Genomic DNA, 19,041 nt, shown 5'->3' with positions numbered 1-19,041 from the left:
ATCCCTCCTAAAGACTATTCTGCACCCTCAATCATCTTATCAGTGTTTTTGTATAAGAAAGGCCTCATTGGTGATGGTGAAAAAATGTAAGATCACATTGATTGCATGCAGACAAAAATGAAACGTCTGCGTGCAATGAGATAAAAGATCATTTATACACTGCACTGTATCTTATTCTAACCTCTGATACAGTAAAACATCATATTTATCTGTTGATTGTATAGTGTATTATAAACTAAGTGCACCAAAGCATTGACATACTCAAGTAAAGTCTAAAGTAAAATTGTACTTAAGTACAGCAATTGAGTAAATCTACCTGTTTACTGTCCACCTCTTCAGACCACTGTTGCCCTTAGTGTTAAAACACTACACTACTACTAAACATTTCAGAAAACTAGTGATATTTTGTAAAGCACAACAATTTGTCATGGTTCTGAAATGTCCTTTTGATGCTTGGGGCTGTCGCATGTTGGTCTGTAAAGGAGATTTTTCTTTTGAAAATGAGGCAGACAAACAGCAGGATGAAGAGCAACAATATCTCCAGAGTTACGTGCCAGCAGCGGGCCGTGCCAGGTGCAGAAGAAGAAAACATTGCGTGTGCCACATTAAAGGAACGAGGAGCCATTATTTCTGACACTCTTTAATGAACTCATGACACAATAAACTAATGACCTCACCGAGATCACTCAGTGACAGTGACAAAAAAAAGGGGAAGCTGTTTTTCTGCCTAACTCAACGTTTTCATTATGACTCAGTGGTGAAAGAAAAGTACCCTTAATAATGAATCAGATCTATTTTGTGATTATATGCTGTGTCATTGAGCGCACTGCATTGAAAATCTGAAGTAGAAGGATTTCATTTACTCCGTAGGCTATTATTACAGCGGCCCTGAGGGTCAAACCACATTTTACAGAAAAAAAAAATAAAAATCATAAACAACTTCAGAAAATATGTCATCTCAGAAACACAAGGAAACACACGTTTTAGATAATACAGAAACAATTTGGAAACATTTCAACATTCACAAAAGAAAAAAAAAAACACAATTCACATGAGCCAGCATTTCAGAAAACACAGCAAAGTTTCAGAAAACTCAACATTTTAGAAAACACAACAACTTTTCACAAGACAAGCGTATTTTCAGAAATGTTGTGTCGTAGTTTTTTAGTAGTAGTTTGACAGTTTAAGTCAGACAGAAAAAAAGGATTGTAAGCATTTTACAACCTCCAGCACTAACATAAAAGCTCAGGGGGCCTTTTTTCTCCCTGCGAAGAAAACCAGTTTACACCAAACCAGCCCGACCCGCCGAGTGGGTTTACGATGTTTATTGCAGTCTGTCTGATACACTTCAGATTATTATCTATATATCTTGTCAGGAGTAGGAATTCAGGACCTGACTGTGATCACTTACTGCTAAATTGAAAAAACTGTTTTTGTGTGACTTTTGAAAAACACTACTATTATCCTCAGTAAAAGTGACATAAAATAACCACTTATCACACCCTTTTATAAGGTTTTCATAACGAGGCTCACTGGATGAAAGTAATATGTACTTATCCTGATGTGCCTCATATATCTGTCACAAATGATTTACTTCCCTGCAAGTTTAATTCCGTAGCCTACCTGCATTGAAAAGCTGTCTGGGACCGGATCCTCCCTCTCTGCGTGGGTTACACCCCTTCTTCAGCTCGCACCCATTCATGTGCGACCGCATTCTCATTCAGCTCACGGGCTCACAGAGACCGACAAGTGTGAGGGAGCAGAAGGAGAGTGGAGGCAAAACTGATGAGAGCCGGGACCCAACGGGGCTGCTTCTGAGTGAGTATACAGAGAATTATGACCATTCTAGATAGATAGATAGATAGATAGATAGATAGATAGATAGATAGATAGATAGATAGATGGTCTTGTGTCAGTCTCGTGAATCTCAAGTGCTCAACATCTCTTCACTTCACTTCTGTTTTTTTAACTCTCGATCTGAATATAATTCCCTTTTGCATATTAAGAAAGAAAGAAAGAAAGAAAGAAAGAAAGATAAAAAGAAAGAAAGCAGGTTTTGCATCAGTCTCATGAATCACACTTAAGCGTGCAACACCTCTTCACTTCACGTCTGTTTTTTTAACTCTTGATCTGAATGTAACTCCGTTTGCATATCAAAAAAGAAAGAAAGAAAGTAAGTAAGTAAGAAACAAAAAAAGAGAGAAAGAGAGAGAGAAAGAAAGAAAGAAGGAAAGAAAGATAGAAAGAATGACAACCGGGGAGGAAGCACGGAAAAAGACCGGGGAATATCAAATGCTGTTTTATAAAAAGGGAAGTTTACTTCTTATCCCGCAGTGACAGAAACCGAGATAACGATCAAGGCGCTGATAAGGCTCGTGGTTTACGTGATGAGACATGTGGGTGTTTATGATAAAGATGGCTGAGATGAGTTCAGGTGTGGGGTATACGAGGGCTCCAAGAACCTGAGAAGTTGAGGGGTTGAGAGTTTGTGGAATTCACTTGCTGAGGTGTTGGTGAAAAAATGGAAGAAGAGCAAAGTGTTGTTTCGGAGATCCTCACTCTTGCTCACTCAGAAAGTTGAGCCGCCTAAAGGTAAAGAGTGCGAGGGGAAGAGTGACAGCTGTGTCCTCTGCTGCAAAACCATCAATCATGTTGGGAATTTTTAATTTGCATCGCATTTTTCCATGATTATACCAACACCCTCTTGGTTTTTGGTGTCTAAATACACTTTACATTGCCAGCAGGAAGCGATAAGGGCTGTGTTGCTTAACAAATTGGCATGGTGCGTCGTTGTGTTGTCACTGTAATCTGCCCAACAATGCAGGTACCGCTGTTGTGCTTTCTCTTTTTTTTTTTTGTCTGAAATGAAACCGTTGTTCTTTTTAAGCATTCGGCGTGCTTAAGTGTGTGGTTGTGAACCGAGAACGACAATTAGAGCAACATTAGTTAGATAAACATCAATGCCTTCCAGCTACAGTATGTTAGACTGGGGACGTGAGAAGTTTGCTGTTGCAAGAGCAATCAACCATGAAGTATGCAATTGTTCTTTCCTTGTAAAGGGGTAATTTTTAATTTTCCTTTTATGCCGTCTTGTCATCAGCTGACAATCTGGTTTGCTCGCACGTACTACGGTTATTACTCAACATTCGGCTCAGGTTGAAAACTTCCTTGTAAATTCTTCTTCGGCACAGTGAGACAAGGCGTCTTGTGTTTCATGCCCTTGACATCTAGACCTCTCGACTTGTCCGCGCGTGCTCTTATTCAGCGATAATCTCTTAATTCTTCTTCATCATTCTATTGAGTTCAGTTTGCGACAGTCCCATCCTAGTTTGACCAGCTTCATGTTTACAAAACCCGTGCCCTCACCTCGAGCCTGAGTTTCACCCTGAGGGCTTCGACAGGGTGAACTGACATGAGCCATCCAGGTGAGAATAATGCTGGAAAATTCCCAAGTCAAATCAAGTCGAACGAGAAACCTGTGGGTCCTCTGGAGCCCTTATACAATGGAAACCTTTATTGCTCAATGTGCCTCCTCGGTGGGTGACAAATAACACTTATTTTCCCACGTCCAACTTTCTGGAAACAAAACCCCGGCACAATGGCACGCCCCCACATGTTCACTTACAAACAAAATCTTGCTGCGACCCATTCCCAGGGTACTGCATCTCACGGTGAACACATCCATCAGTCACCCCCCCCCCCCCCCCCCCTGTGAGCTGCAGTCATTAACAGTGCGGTTCAGTATGCACACTGTTTATCCTCTGGCTGCGCTCTCTCTGTGCGTGGATCTGCCTGTCACTGTGTGTGGCTGTTTGTGCTGCAGAGGCTCAATGGTGTGACTTCACTCTCAGGACGGTCTGTGCGCTGCTCTCAATGCCCCATGCTGTCGGCCATTGTAAGTGCTCCCAATGGCTGTTCCCCCTCTCGGACACAGGCTCTATTGAAGTTGGGTTATTGAGCAGGGGTTGCCTTAATGCTCAAAGAAACTCCTTTTTTATTCCCTCATTTGCTTTCATTGACAGTCATCTTTTTTCCCCCCTTTAGGTTTAGAGAGGTGAATGGGTTCGGGGTTCTCGTCGGTATCCAGAGAAAGCGCTATCTGTGCTCCCTCCGTCCCTCCTCGGGCTGTATCAGGTGTCCGGACCGGGATCTGTACTTTGTGAGCTGTGAATGAGGAGGAGAAGTGATGTCTCAAGACGAAAGCTGTAGCAGAGTTGGCAGCAGGTGCTGCTACAGCTGCCACTGGGAGCGCCGGGATAAAACTAAAAGAAAAGTGAGTATTTTCAAGCCATATTCTTTTTGTCTGTGTTTCAGTTTTTGGGAGCAGGCTCCCGAGATTTGATTGACAGCTGATAGGAGCCCACTACGCTCACCCTAGAGCCTAAAACAGCCACTGTGTGATCCAAGTGACCTTCGTCTTTCTCATCTCTCCTGAGCCACCAACACACCAGCCTACAGTAGACTGATGCATCATGTAGCCAGTGAGATTTCAAATCTAGTGATATATGGTTTATTACAGTTTTTTTAAAACCACAAACTTGGAAACTATGCAAGTTTATGTAGTTTTATGCATTTTGCTTTACGAATAGGCTGTTTTTCCACCCAAGAACTTGTTTGTTTTGTGTGTTTTTTCACAATTTTTTTATGCATGAAGTCAAAGTGAAACTCTCGCCAAAAAGCAACAGAGGCTTGAATGTTGAATATGAGTCAAACCTTCGTGTAAAAGCATGATTACGACGAAAGAGACACTTTTAAGATTTACTGTAGTTTCGTTTTCGGGCAAGCTAATTTTCAATGGAGTGCTACAGGCACTTTTACGCTGGCATCATTAGCTTTTTTTTTAAAACACTAAGAAGGCTCGACACAACATGAAACTTTACTCGTAGTATCACCAGGGTCTCTACACATGAACACATTGAGCATTGAGAACATTTTTTGTGAACACTGAGTTTACTAAAAAGAAGGTTTTTGGACAACTCACGTTAACAGTAGCATCTCCGGCGCGCCGCCGTCATGGCAGACAAAAAGTGTCGATCCCCGAGTGCGACCTAACAGGAAGCCTTCTTAGTGTTAGTGTTTAAAAAATGCCTCTTTCGTCGCAATTATGCTTTTACACGAAGGTTTGACTCATATTCAATCACAAATAAAGCCTCGGTTGCTTTTTGGCGAGAGTTTCACTTTAATGTAAGTTAGGAAATGATGAACTATGATGAGTTTTTGCCCCTGGTACCCTCAGGAGGGATCTTTTGAGGTCATAAAATGGCTTGATTATATTGTTACCTAATTTGAACTTGAACCATGTGAGACTTTATGACATAAACGCATGGTGTTTTCCAGCTAACAAGGGCAGTTGCGGTTCATCTGCAGGCTTATTTTTGCATTAAATAATATAGCTGACAAAAATAAAGAAATAATTCAGTATGTTTAAACTCCTACAGATTGGGGGGTGGATCAGTTTCAATGCCTGCCCATCAAATGGATTACCTATAGCTTTGAATTTGCTTTGTTGACAGATGTTTTAGAATCAATTTACACACATTTCAAGGAATAAGAAATGATCATTAGGGATTCCAGCTAAGTCTAAGTTGTACTCTACACAAAATGACATCGATTTCAGATTCCGTCTACTTCCACTGAGCAGAACCTTTACAAATCCCTGTAAGCAGGGATTAACATTCCACCGCACTGAATTCAGAGGTATAAAATATTGCATATGAACTGTATATGCTTTGAATGCATACAGTGAAGCGAATACCTTTGTTTACTGGTCTGAAGAGGTGGACAGATTATTTGCATAATCCCAAGGAAAGAAAACTTTGTAAATGAGGCAGTGAATAAGATGATGGATATGTGTGTGTGTGCCAAGACAAATAAGTAAACCCACAGGCCCTAACAGGCTCGATGAGGACTTAACTGGAACGCGATTACACAGGGGGAGAGGGGGCTGGTGGCAGTTTTATAAGTTTTGGAAGGTGGAGGTGGAGGTGGTGGTGCTTGTTGTTGGCACGGCACGGTGCAGGGAACAAAACCAACTGTGAGTAAAGAAAATGTTGGAATCGTTCCACCGTCGTCTCGGATGAAATTCTCTCTCGGAATCCGCGCGCACATACTTTCACTTAAGCGCACTCGAGCACACAAAGAGATTACAGATAGATTATCATCCCAACCGCTGTGGCCTTAAAAGCTTTGAGGTGTCAGAAAAGTGCAAAAGATTACTATTCCACCTGCTCTTTTTTTCTTTGTAGTGTGCCTGCTGTGGGTTCTGGTTTGTCGTCCTGGTCTCCCTGCTGTCCGGGATCTGGTTGTACATTTGTCTGGTGACTTTTAATGACCAGGATGATGTTAACTGGTGAGTGATCGCACACACAGCCACACACAGCCCACATTGAATCCAGCACACAAAAGCCCAGAATCCTCTCTTTTCTTTGTCTTTAGTGGTGACCTTTATTCTGCTAACCCTGCGCTGCCCTCCATTGTTCTATTATCAGGCAGGGCTTCACAAAACTGAAGTGGTGGGTGAACTGGTTCATGGTGGTGATCATCGTCTCCGCAGTGATAACCAGCTACTGCGTCCTGCTGCTGGTGAGACTCTGATGTTCAGCTGTAATGATGGTGTAGCTGCAGGATGGTAATTGCTGGCCTGAGATTGGATGTTTAGAATAATAGCTAAATTATTAATAGAACATTTGAAAAAGTCCATTGTTTAGCGTCGCGGCATGTAACCAGACATAATGCAAAGTAAGAAATGTACATCAAACACTATCCTCACAGCTCTTCGCACTGTTCCAAGTCGCCTTGGGGGAACCGCTCGACTTACACTGGTTACACAAGGTATCGCAAACATTTACCTGTTCGACTGATTTCGCCTGCTTCCAAATGTGTATCATCTACTGAGGTTATTCAAATGTCTTTTTCCATTTCCATTGCTTTTTATCGACACAGATCTTTTTGTTTCTTGGCGCGATACTCATCGCAGCGGGAGTCACGGGAGTCAGTCACCACTGGTACAGAGAATGGCCGACCGTTCCTCTCTCGCTCCAGGTACAGCAGAGCCGAGCTTCCACCACACGCTTTCTGTCATTTCTGTGAACTTACACGAACCCTAGATGTGTTTTGCGTTTGTCACCGCAGCCCGTATGCAGGCAGCGTTGTCACCACCGGCTCAGCTTTCTAAAACGTTGCGAAATAACAGACGAAACATTTTTCCTGGTCTTGCTGCGGGCACACTTGTCATGGGTCTGTTTGTTTGTTAGTTTGGTTATTTCCTGCTTTAAAGGCTCTCGTCTCATGTGTCATGTTTCTGCTTTCGACTTTTCTGCCGTTATGCCGTTGTTTTCCCACCCTTTTTCCTGCTCACCTGTCTTTAATGTGCATCTCCTGTGGGCCCTGGTCGTCGTGTTTTTAAAATGTTTACATTTAGGGCGTCTGTCCAAAGTGATTTACAGTAATTCATACATACATTCACACACTGATGGCGGTGGCTGCCATGTAATGTGCCGACCAGCACATCAGGAGCAGTTTTTGGGGTTCAGTGTCTTGCCCAAGGACACTTCGACATGCAGACCAGGGGAATTGAACCAGCCACCTTTCGAAAACAAGTGTTCCTGATTCGTTCCACCGTTTTTTTTATGGTTTGTCTTCCATTTTTGTTTTCTTGGATTCTCTTTGTTGCTTTTTTGTTTCCCACTTTTTGTCGTTTGCCTTTTAGTTCCCTGCTTTTTGCTCGCCGTTTGTCTTTCAATCTGCCGCTGGTCGTTTTGTGTTTAGGTCTCTTTTTGCCTCACACAACAGCACTAAAAACCTTTTCTTTGCATTTACCGCCAGACTGAGAACATACTGCTAACCTTTACTTCTGCTTGGTCTCTTAACCACACCCCTGTACAGAGACACTTTATAGAACCCACAATGCAGGACATCAAATAGTTCATGTTCCTTTTTTCTCAGTATGTGGTTGTTTGTTACAACAATGAACAAAATGCTGCAGGCGGCGAGACAAAGGATGAAAAAACAGGACAGTGTGGGAAATCCTAAAATCAGAGCACAGGCAACAAGAGTCACAAGATCGCTGTGGGTGCTCCGATTCTCTCCGACCAATCAGCGGTCACCTTTTAATATCGGCTCATCTCACTTGGAACCTCTACAGAGCGGTGACGAAAACAAAGGACAGGATGGAGATCCAGAACTTTTTGACAATAGAGCCACAAAAATAACCATTCAGATGTCGAACAAACTGATCTAAACAGGGATGCTTTGTGTAAACACGGCTTCAGGATTTTGTTCTTAGGACTGAACTGTGTGTGGGAGAAAAGAAATGGCTCTTATTCAACTGTGAACATCGTGCGTTTTTGTCGTGTCTTGACAGGCGACAGGTCCGTTCTTGCAGTTTGGTGCTGTTGTGGCATTAACCCTGCTGAGCCCTTTCATCTTCAGTGGCTTCCACATGGCCAAGAACAAGTGTGAGTCTCAGATTTCATTTAAGAGCACACACTGACAGGATTCACAACATCATTAACATTGTGCACAGATACAATATTTATCCAGACATAATGTCACCACTGAGTAACTTTTGAAAATGAGCTTCAATTGTCTTTGACTTGAAAGAGTTTCTCCAACATAAAAATAAATGAACTCTCTTGTTTCAAGACTAGAAATTAAGAGCATACAAAATGATACAAGATTAGAAACACAGTGTTGATATTTACTCGCACAGTAGGAATAACACTCACTATCTACGCACACTGCTAAAGGCACACATGTCCTGTGCTAACACGAAGCAGATCGAATAGCTGAACAGGATCACCTTATTGTTTGACTTTTGCTGTCCTCAGGGTGTCAGTTCCTCATGGCAGCGGTGTTTGTAGTGGTGTTGGTCGCCATCTTCCTGTGTCCCCTGTACATCAAGTCTCCGTGTCTGATGGAGCTGAAGAAACTGCCCGAGAAACCAAAGCTCATTGGCCACCGAGGTGCACCGATGGTGAGCACCATGTTATAAAAGACAACACCCTAAAGATACACAGGAAACTGCATGTATTGTTGACAGTAATAACACCTTTGGAAAGAACTGTCATGGTTAATGCACAGCAGTTGTAACAGTTTACATAGTCAAAGGAGGGTACAGTTTAAAGGAGTCATCACCCGGAAATCGCAATTTCTCTCATTAAATCATGCATATTGGTGTTGGACCTCTGTTGAAAATTGCCTGAAAAGCTGGAGTCTGAAAGTGGCTTATTTTTTTCGCTTTGGCTCTTTTTCCGAACAGGAATAGCGCACAGTAGTGCGCGTTCCTAAAGCACAAGATTTTGACTCTGCTCCTGTGGTGACGTAACCACAGGAGGCTACTTGCATATTAAGCATTGGCCCACAGCCGTCCTCAGCCAGAGTGAGCACGCCGAATCTGCTTATTTCTCTGTCATTTTCACGCCATACATCGTCACCGCCAGCATTAAAACTCAGGTCTTACATGTAAAACATGAGTGTGAAAAGTAAGACGGAAAAAAAAAAGAATTTACCATTCAGAGACGTCCTGCTGTAAACGTGTCTCTTCCACCGTCTCTGCCTCTTCAATCTCCCGTTCAGTTTCCGACTCCGGCTCGTACATAAATGCCTGAATTCCGTAAGGTTCGTCATTTAGTGTGTGCGCCATGACAGGGGGCTTTTCATGTTTTGGAGTCCGTGTGCATGCAGGCTCGCCCCCCATTCCGGCGCTGTCCTTCCTGCGGCCAATCAACGCGCGCCTCATTACATATTAATACAATGCACATACGGACCGGTCAAAACCTCGCGCATAATCTCGCGTGAGAAAGTCGCGTTATGAAAAAGTGTCAGAACAAGCTCTATGTTTGATTTTTTTTTTTTTATTTTTTTCTAATAAGTTTTAAGAATTGATCCAAAGCGATCCAAGAGGGACTGGATATGTAAAAAACCAGGTGATGACTCCTTTAAGGATCCTTTAAAGGGATAGTTCGACATTTTCTTTCTTCTTGCCAAGAATTAGATACAAAGATCAGAACCACACTGACAGCAGAAAGTGTAGAGGCAAAAATGTTGTTTAGGCTTCGGCTCTGAGCTTTAAAAGCAGCGAGACGCCATTTATTTTCATGACATGACAGTGTTAAACTTCTCAGCTCACTCTTGGGAAGACGGTGAATGTGTTTTTCTGAAAATGGTGAACTACTACATTTATTCGTAAGCAAAACAGACATAAAAAAAAATTTTACTTTCCTGCCATTCAGACCAAACTTTCTGTGTTTACTAAATGTTAGGCCTATTTCTCTTTACTGATCTAATGTGTTCAGTGACTTTGCATTTGTTCAAATATTCCGGCTCAGGTGTGAGCAAATGTCCAGTCATGTGAGGGCCCCATATGTCGCGCTGCTCTGTTCTTGTTAGTTTGCTTTGCTTCTGGGTCACCAATAAGCCTGATTTAACACAGTGTACGGGGTTGTGTGTTTACACAGTTTTAGGGTAAGTTGTGTGTTGTGTGCACATGAGTGTGTCTCACCCATCTGTCCTCCCTGTGTTCAGCTGGCCCCAGAGAACACCATGATGTCGTTCAATAAAAGCATCGAGTGCGGCGTGACAGCCTTCGAGACAGATGTACAGCTCAGGTACGGTGAAACAGGCCTCGTTTAAAAAGGCCTTTTTTTTTAACAGAACAGCACATGAATGAAGCTTTTTTTTTAAAGGAGTAGTATTCTTTGATTTATACACACCCATCACACTAAATGAACATTTACTAAACCCCAATCCCATCGGTTTTTAAAACAATGGTTCCCTGATTTCTGACAGGCGTAGACAAAAGCAGAATTCTCTAATGCTAGCTTAAAAATTACCATTTTTTCAGCAATCGCCAATTTTCTGGTGACTGCAGGGTCCAGCTAGTTAGCCCTAACAAAAGAAATGTGACCCTGTTTGGCTTTGGCCCCCGATGTAGAAGGATCCAGAACCAGCTCCTGCACAGTGGGTAAATTATAAAAATGAATCCGACACACATCCTTAATAATCCTTTCCAATCACTTTCACTTATTTTTGTTTGTGCAAAGGCAACAAACAGACTCTTTCAGTACCAAGCATCATTGCAAATATAGTTTCGAAGTCCTGCCCTCTCCGGTGCGCCCTGTGGAGCCTTCATGCTGAAAAAAGTCTTACAATAGTAATCGAACAACGCAGGGTTTGGGTTAAAAGGATAACTCTAGTGGGATCTTTCTCTGGTCTCTGGTTGCCATCTCGACACGACCAAGGATCACTCTCCCAAAAGCCCTGTGCACACTTTGACATGCTGTGCCTACTGGAGCTAAGCTGCGACTGAACAATCGTTGTTCAGGGAAGGGGTTTAGCAAATGATCAGATGCTGTTTGTCGATTAATTGTGAAGACTGTTGTACTTTGCTTGGTGTAATTCTTGCAATGCTCGTGCAGATTTTCCTACAGTTTATATAAGTTATAAGTGTCTTAATGCAATTTTAAAATGAGATTTCACTGGTCTCACAGATGCTTATTATTATTATTATTTTTGACTGTTTTTCTGACCCAGTAAAGACAGAATTCCCTTCCTGTTGCATGACCATGAATCGGACATCTTGCGGAGAACGACCGACGTTAAACGCAGAAACTTCCAAAACAAAAACTTTAGCCTCAGCACCAACTGGACCTGGGACGAGTTACGGAGTCTCAATGCAGGTGAATGGTTCCTAGAGGTGAGAGCTGCACTTTACACATGCATGTCCACACGCTTGCTCCTCAAGGTTTATGTGTTTTCCTGAAGCGTGCTGCAGTCACAGGAAGTATCATCTGACTTTTCAGACAGATCCGTTCCGCTCCGTGTACAAGCTCTCCGAAGAGGAGAGGGAATTATCCAGGAATCAGACTATACCCTCCTTACTTCAGCTCCTCGACCTCGCCAAGGAGCACAACATCTCAGTTTTATTTGACCTATATAACCTCGACACGGAAAATGACACAGAAGACATAGTCGATACCATCTGGAGGTCTGGCATCGACCAAAGCCTGGTAAGTCTACTTCTAATCCTCCTAATTAAGATATTAAATGATTAATATTGTGTTAAGTTATTTATTTTCCCTTTTATAGATCCTCTGGCTTCCTCCTGAAAAAAGAGAATATGTTAAGAAGAGGGCTCCTGGCTTCATCCAGGTCTACAACGACAGGGAAAAGCTTCATGAAGACAACGGAACCTTCCTGAATGTGAATTACAGCAAGTTAAAAATGGAAGAAATCAGGTATAACAAAAACAAAAGAAACACTACACACCCATAGTATCTATCTAGTAGTGCCAGGGGGCATGCACAGTAGTGTGTTAATTAAAAGTGTGTGTGAGGCATGCTGAGACACAGTGCTGGCGCTGAGTATAGAGGCGCAGGTCTGGCCTTCAGGGATGAGATTCAAATAATGTCCCAGCCCAGGAGTGGTGTTTTACGGATGGGCGAAAATTTCAAAGAATGAAAAGCAGTGTAGCAACACGTTTTGAGAAAGTGCTGAATGAACTCACTGCACACAAGACTGCTTCAAGACACAGGCTCTCTTCATGTCTCTGACATAAAAACAATAACTGTTTACACATAAACACGTGGCGTCTTACAACTCTGATCACAAATGCATGTCTTATCAGGTTTCAGGACACTTGTGATTGCAGCGTGGGTGTACGTCTGCGTACATGTTTGCATGAACTCATGATTTTAATATTTCATTGAGTTTGTGGCTTTAAACAAATGAAAAGAATCCAGAGTGTGTAGATTTCAAAAACGGGATAAGTTGTTAATATCCTTGTGAAACACTTACATTAGTCATCTCGCTTGTGGTGAACGCTACACTGACGGTGGATGGCTGACACAGACGAGTTTTCAAGTGGGCAACAGTGAAATCTGGCGTCCCAGGAACACCCCCCTCCGTGTCATCTTCAGGGCCCAGCAGGGGTCTTGCCTCTTCATCCAACGCCACTGGCTGCTTCTCTCTGCTGCCTCCGACGCAGCTTTGATGGCAGAGAGGGCTCTGCCCTCTGACTTTCAGGTCTTTGAGCAATCTGGCGGTACACGTTGCCACAAAACTTCTGCACCCTGCCCCCACAGGATGGACTATAGTATACCAGACGAGATGTTGTGCTTCTGCAGCATGCTCGACATAGCGTAGATGTTTTTCGATGATGAATCATTTTTTAGGAGAGTAGACGACCAGAGCACTGAGTCAGGCCTCATGGCGACGGTAACAATCTCTGGTGGAAGTACTGTCTGCCGATGCAAAGCACAAAAGGAAACACAGACGTTCAATAGGCAGAATAGAGACAACTCACACAAACACACAAAAATGTACTGTCCAGTCTTCCAATACACTACTCCTGCATTTATTTACCTACATTATAATTCATGCGCAGTCTTACTTGTCCTATATTTCATGCCAAACTCTGTGTTTTCATCTGACAGGAATCTTCGGAGCGAGGACATTACAGTGAACCTGTGGGTGGTTAATGAGCGTTGGCTGTTCTCTCTGCTGTGGTGTGCAGGGGCGAGCTCTGTTACCACCAACGCCTGCCACCTCCTAAAAGACATGGAGCAGCCTGACTGGGTCATGGTGAGCAACACATACAGCCTGCGCCGTTTAGTAGCTCGTGCTTTATTCCACCTTCCAGCAATAAAGACCATCGGTTAAAGCGCTTATTTGGGAGCTGACAAGTTTGTGCAGGTGTTCTCAAAAATATGCGACACGCCTTGAACCGACGGGCATGTTTGTGTGTTTCAGGCACCTCAGAAATACCTAATCATATGGATTGCAGTGGACATCACATCTATTCTGATCATGATTGGAGTTTACATCATCCAGCGGTAAGATGAGCAGATGTTTGCTGTTCATTTTTGTGTCTGTTTATGAAACTGTTCATGGGTAGAGAAGTGAACATACTGACTCATGCGCTTCGCTCTCTCTACCAGGAACACCGACTGCTTCTGCCCCATGACAGGTACTGTACATTCAGGTTATGATGAATTAAACAGATTATCATTAAGTCTATAAAATGTGTATGAATATTTTCTGTAAGCCCTAGGTGACATCTTTAAATCTGCAGTCCAAAAAACCCCACTTTTTTTTTTAGTTCACCATCATATAAAACAGCAGATCTGGAACAAGTGAATGTTTGGCCTTTTTGCTTGAAAAGGGATTACCCGATTGTAAAAAATAGCTGCAGATCAACTTTCTGTCGATGGACTAACCTATTAACCGTCTAACTGTTTCAGCTCTAGCTCACATGTCGGCAATAATGCCACTGAAAAAGACAAGCTACTAGCATGCGCAGTTTTTTTTTCTACACCTGGGCGTTGCAGACATTGTTCACAGTGTAACAGCTGTCCTCTCGATTAAAGTGGGTTCACCTATCAACATACGGCAGAATTATCAACGCGTACAACAAAGAGACGAGCAATCAGTGGCCTTTGCTGCACCGTGAATGAAACGAATCGATCAAATTACACCAAGTAAATAGACATTAAGTAACTTTTTTTTTAAAATGCTTTCTTATGAGTCACCCTTTTAAAGAGGTTTATAAGTTGTAACTATTGGCTCAAATAACAAATGATCTAAAATCATATTTGCTGTATCTGTTTGATCACATGGACCCATTTAATTAATAACAACTCATTAACATTCAAAACTACAAATCCTGATGCATTATAATAATATAATGATGATGATGTGTTAACATGTTTTTTTAGAAAGTAACAACAAATGCAACATAACATCATCATTAATAAACAGAAAAGTTTACTGGCTATAAATTTGTTTCACGACCTGGTAATAGAAATGCGGCTGTTATTACCAGTTAATGACTCATCTGTCCATTATTACTAACCATAAACAAAACAATTTTATTACAGCTTATAAACTCTTATAAATGGTGCCTTATTAGAGGGTGGTACTTACCTCTTCTTTTGTTTTAACTGAAATAGATGTGTTAAAATACAGCAATGTAATCATTTGTCTCTTTTTTGTGACAGGAACAGAGAGACAAAGAGACCAAATTCACGTCTGGAATGAAAAAGAACTGTATCCCTTCTTACCCACGGGGTAGTTAACCTGATCCAAAACCGCCGTCTGCACTGCCACAATGATTTGGACCTGGACCAAGAAGAAAACAAGCTAATGTGAATAACCATAAACTGTATGTTGAGGCCATTAAATACGAATGTTGTTTTTTTCTGAGATTATAAAAATGTGAATCACGTCCTATGCCCCTGGATGGCAGTTTCAGTTTATGGTTTCTGCGTATGTCTGGCCAGTTAACTGGGTTTTTATCTTTCACAGGGTTCGGATCTTTCTTCTGTTGCTACTGAAAAAATGTCGCTTTTCTGATTGTTTCACTGCATCGTGCACTGTAGACTGCACTGAATTTCTTCTTAGCACTTTACCTCATTGTTTATTTTTCTGTCATTGCTGTTTGTTACAAAACGTTGTATCACGTGTCATTATTTCAGGAAGGATGTGAATCTACTGTAATCTGAGCCAAAAAGCACTACAGCTATTTTATACACTGCCGTTTGTCCGTGTATTTAATTCTCTGCTGCATAATTAATGAATTCATTAAGATGAATACATGCATCATTTCCATTTGACCAGTAGCTTTACGACATACATATGGTTCCGTGTTGCCTTACTTTACGGTTGAGTATTTTTAAAAACATATTTTGTGTACCTCTGTCATTGTTTTCTGGTTTCTTTGGTGAGATACTTGGTGACACATTTTCTGAACTGTGCCTTTGCATTAATTAACACAAAGGACCTTTTGTATATCTTTGAGACAACTTTTGGAATATGTATAAATATATAATAAAATGTCTTTTAAACAATCAATTATGCTTGATCAATGCACATTTTTATTTACGAGTGAAAAGTGCTAAATTGGTGAACAGAAACAAGGCACATGCATTCAATTGCTGTGCTCAAATACAATTCCGAGGTGTGTTTTTTTTTTTTAATGGAACTAACGCTACATGTCAGAGAGAAACATCATTATATTTGCTCCACAAGTTACATTGCAGACGAATATTTCATAAACCTATAAACCTACATTACATAAGTCAACCCCAAGGTATATAAAAAACACACAAATTGCTCTGTGGCAGCCAGCTACATCATCAAAATGTCCATATGTTTCCATGTTAACGCATTAGTAATATTAATCCAATATCATTAATATTAACAATATAATAATTATTATTCTATTATTACTGCAAATGAATATTGGTCCCAAATTGTTCGACCCTTTGTAATAAGGTAAAACTGGCAGGGCCCTGCATAAAGAATACCATCATTTACCTTCAAACTTAGCTTGAAGTGTTTTCTCAGCCCCAAAATGCAAACTCATACCATCTTCAGTCCCTAATCTGATTCATCGTGTCATCAGATATGATGACATGTAAAGATAAATAAATATATAAAAAAGGGATGTATAGCTGTTATGTGTTAAATGTGTACTTCCCTGATTTTGCATTGCACTCCAATTATATTGCCTAAACTCCCAACGACAGTATCAGAAAAAACACATAAATCGCCGTTTTTTATCCCGCACGTCCGAACCTGACGCCTACAGTACCCACAATGCACCCGGACAGCCGAGAGTTCGGTTGGAGATTCGGTTCGGTTAAGCTAGCAGCTGCTAACATATGTAGCCCCGAGCCGTTAGCCTGAAGCAGGGATGAAGAGCCGGTTGCCGAGGTCCGGTAAGCTCACTTTTTTTACATTTTCAAACCTGTGGTGTTCAGCTCCAAGCCTCTGTTGACTCACCGTCTGCGGCCCGGCATTAGTCTGCGGACGGCTCCCTCTGGAGCCACAACAAGCTTTACACAACTTTTATTCATATGTTCAGTAAGCTAGCTCTCCCCCAAGACCTGTAAACAGTCTGTCTGGGTTCCCATTTGAACTGTGATTTCCCAGCACCACATGAACGCACCACTAGATGGCACGCGACGCAAGAAAATGGACGACGTGAGGCTGATAACTGAAAAAATAACGTGAGCATGGATCAACCGCTTCATTAAGGGATTAATCATTAATTATGGTGTCATGTCACGTACAATCTAAGCTAACTTAAGTGGCGTAGTTTAAATATATTAACACTGGTGTCACAGTGAGGCTGCACCACCTTCATGGGCCGTTTTCCATGAAGGCGAGGCATGAGAGGGGAGGAGGAGGAGGAGGAACATGTCACGTTCTGGGGCCGTTGCGCCCAAAAAAAAAAACACTTTGGAAAAGTTGTGATGAAGTTAGCAACCTCTTCTTGTCACATCTTAACCTCTGTCTGTGGGTGTGGATGACCGCTGACCGCTGCAGTAACAGTAACGGACGGGGAGTGTCCAGAAACTGGATTTAAAACTCAGTGTTGTGAAGAAGAAGAAGAAGAAGAAGCGAGAGTTGTGGTTGTAAAAAAAAATATCCTTGACTATTCATGTGATAGTTTTCTTCATTTTCTCCCCAACAAAACATCCCAAACTGTCATTTCCATGACTTTTCGAGTCGGCCAGAGCATGGTGCATAAATATGGTGAGTACCGTTAACGCAACGCAGCCCTTCACCTCTCTCACGTGTCAAAGTTTTGCAGTTAATTTCGGTTAAAGTTTTTAGGTAAACGTCAACTCATTAATCCAGGTACATTTGTGGACGGATGATTTCACGGGTCCACTGATCTTAATTATAATCCCTTGGTTTTTTGTTTTGTTCTGTTTTGTTTTTTTATTTTTCACTCCTTAGGGAATGAAACATAAAATACTGTAAATGGAAATTGTGCAACTTCCGGGCAGCAGTTTACTTCTTCTGAGGTTTTTTTTTCCTCGATCAAAATGTTCAGGAGCAGGTAGGAAACTGTGAAGTAGTAGATTTACCTCCGTGGTGTGCATCATCTCTCTGCTGTGCTCCTCACCACCCACCGGGTTCAACAACCAGCTGTACAGTCGTGTTGCAAGAGAAAAATACCTTTAATGTGCTCCACAGTGGGATAGAACAAACAGCAGCAGCTCCATTTGTGCATCAGTGAAATACAAATCATTATCATTTTATGACATCCTCTATTTGTACTAAACAGTTTGGCCAGAGAAAGGTCTGGGTGATATGTGAGAATATATATCCTCGTAGATTTTGGATATATTTGTTTTGTGATATGGCACAATAGTGCACAAATGCTGCACTACAGTAACATTACATAATTTTCTAAACTTACCAGACTGTTCGACTTCTAATACTTCCATTTTTACCCACATAGTCGGTATATGTCCACATTAATGATGATTATTAATGAGAAAATCTCATTGTGTTGATAATTTTTGAATGTACCTACAATATTGTTACAATTTTGACATTGAGGCATTTGGTAAAAATAAACAATATATTGTGATAATTGGTTTTAGCGATCAGTCCTAGGGTTAGGGCGATATAACCCCGGTTATACTGTGGTATTAAAACTGACAGTTATCATACTGTGTGCATATGCTTATAAATGTACTGAACTCTAATGTATTAGTGTTATTCCAAAAAAAGTATATTTCAAGTTTATATCAATTTGCAAGTGAAATTATAGGTGTTTGTTCAACCAAAATAACCCGAGTGTTTTTGTTTATGTACGTGTAATTGTAACTGGCAATAAAAATAGTAATTGTGTTATACTGTATACTGTAAAATCATGATATTTTCTGGGAAGGTTATCTTACCAATCGTAAAAAGTCCTTGAATTTAAGAAGTTTTTCGAGGAGATTTCAAAATATACAGCCATGTAAACTCGAAATATTGTGATATAGCATTAAGGCCAATTTACAAAAAAAAAATAAAAAAGGAATGATTATTATCTATAGATTCTAGAGCTGAAATTAATAATTGATTTGTGGACTGAAGCAATAATTTTGTGAATCAGTTGGCCATCTAATTTTGGAAACAAAAATGGCACAAATTAACTGGTGGTTTCCTGTTTTCTTAGTCATATAGTAGGCTGAATATCTTTGATTTCTGGACTGATGGCTTGACAAAACAGGATATTTAGTCTTCACCCGGGGCCCT

At 41.3% G+C, this 19,041-nt stretch overlaps 2 protein-coding genes across 9 annotated transcripts in view; both read left to right on the top strand.

The window, feature by feature from the left end:
• The first annotated feature begins 1,689 nt into the window (after nt 1-1,689).
• Nucleotides 1,690-15,849, top strand: gdpd2 (glycerophosphodiester phosphodiesterase domain containing 2). 4 transcript variants are annotated; one of them, XM_030396825.1, is made up of 17 exons: nt 1,690-1,818; nt 4,045-4,273; nt 6,246-6,349; nt 6,489-6,582; nt 6,772-6,831; nt 6,943-7,041; nt 8,363-8,456; nt 8,829-8,974; nt 10,525-10,607; nt 11,533-11,695; nt 11,802-12,008; nt 12,088-12,236; nt 13,434-13,581; nt 13,750-13,832; nt 13,938-13,966; nt 14,367-14,477; nt 14,997-15,849. In XM_030396825.1, exons 2-16 carry the CDS (start codon nt 4,187-4,189, stop codon nt 14,447-14,449), a joined length of 1,629 nt encoding a protein of 542 aa, XP_030252685.1. In that variant the 5' UTR covers nt 1,690-1,818; nt 4,045-4,186; the 3' UTR covers nt 14,450-14,477; nt 14,997-15,849. The 4 variants fall into 4 exon arrangements, with proteins under 4 accessions (XP_030252685.1, XP_030252687.1, XP_030252688.1 ...); XM_030396826.1 differs by lacking the exon at nt 1,690-1,818 and adding an exon at nt 3,755-3,895; XM_030396827.1 differs by lacking the exon at nt 14,367-14,477.
• A 765-nt stretch (nt 15,850-16,614) lies between these two features.
• dlg3 (discs, large homolog 3 (Drosophila)) overlaps nt 16,615-19,041 on the top strand; it is a 91,339-nt gene continuing 88,912 nt past the window's right edge. For 2 of the 5 annotated variants that reach the window (XM_030396815.1, XM_030396819.1), the window contains exon 1: nt 17,221-17,538. In XM_030396815.1, the coding sequence (XP_030252675.1) occupies nt 17,499-17,538 (40 nt within the window). In that variant the 5' untranslated portion in view covers nt 17,221-17,498. Of the gene's footprint in view, nt 16,719-17,220; nt 17,539-17,754; nt 17,849-19,041 lie in introns of those variants that run through there. The other 3 variants (XM_030396814.1, XM_030396813.1, XM_030396818.1) reach the window with 2 other exon arrangements.

This window comes from Sparus aurata, chromosome 18 (genome assembly GCF_900880675.1).
Source record: "Sparus aurata chromosome 18, fSpaAur1.1, whole genome shotgun sequence".
Classification (NCBI taxonomy): domain Eukaryota; kingdom Metazoa; phylum Chordata; class Actinopteri; order Spariformes; family Sparidae; genus Sparus; species Sparus aurata.
Note: the sequence above shows the minus strand (reverse complement) of the source record. Positions and strands in the feature narration are given on the sequence as shown.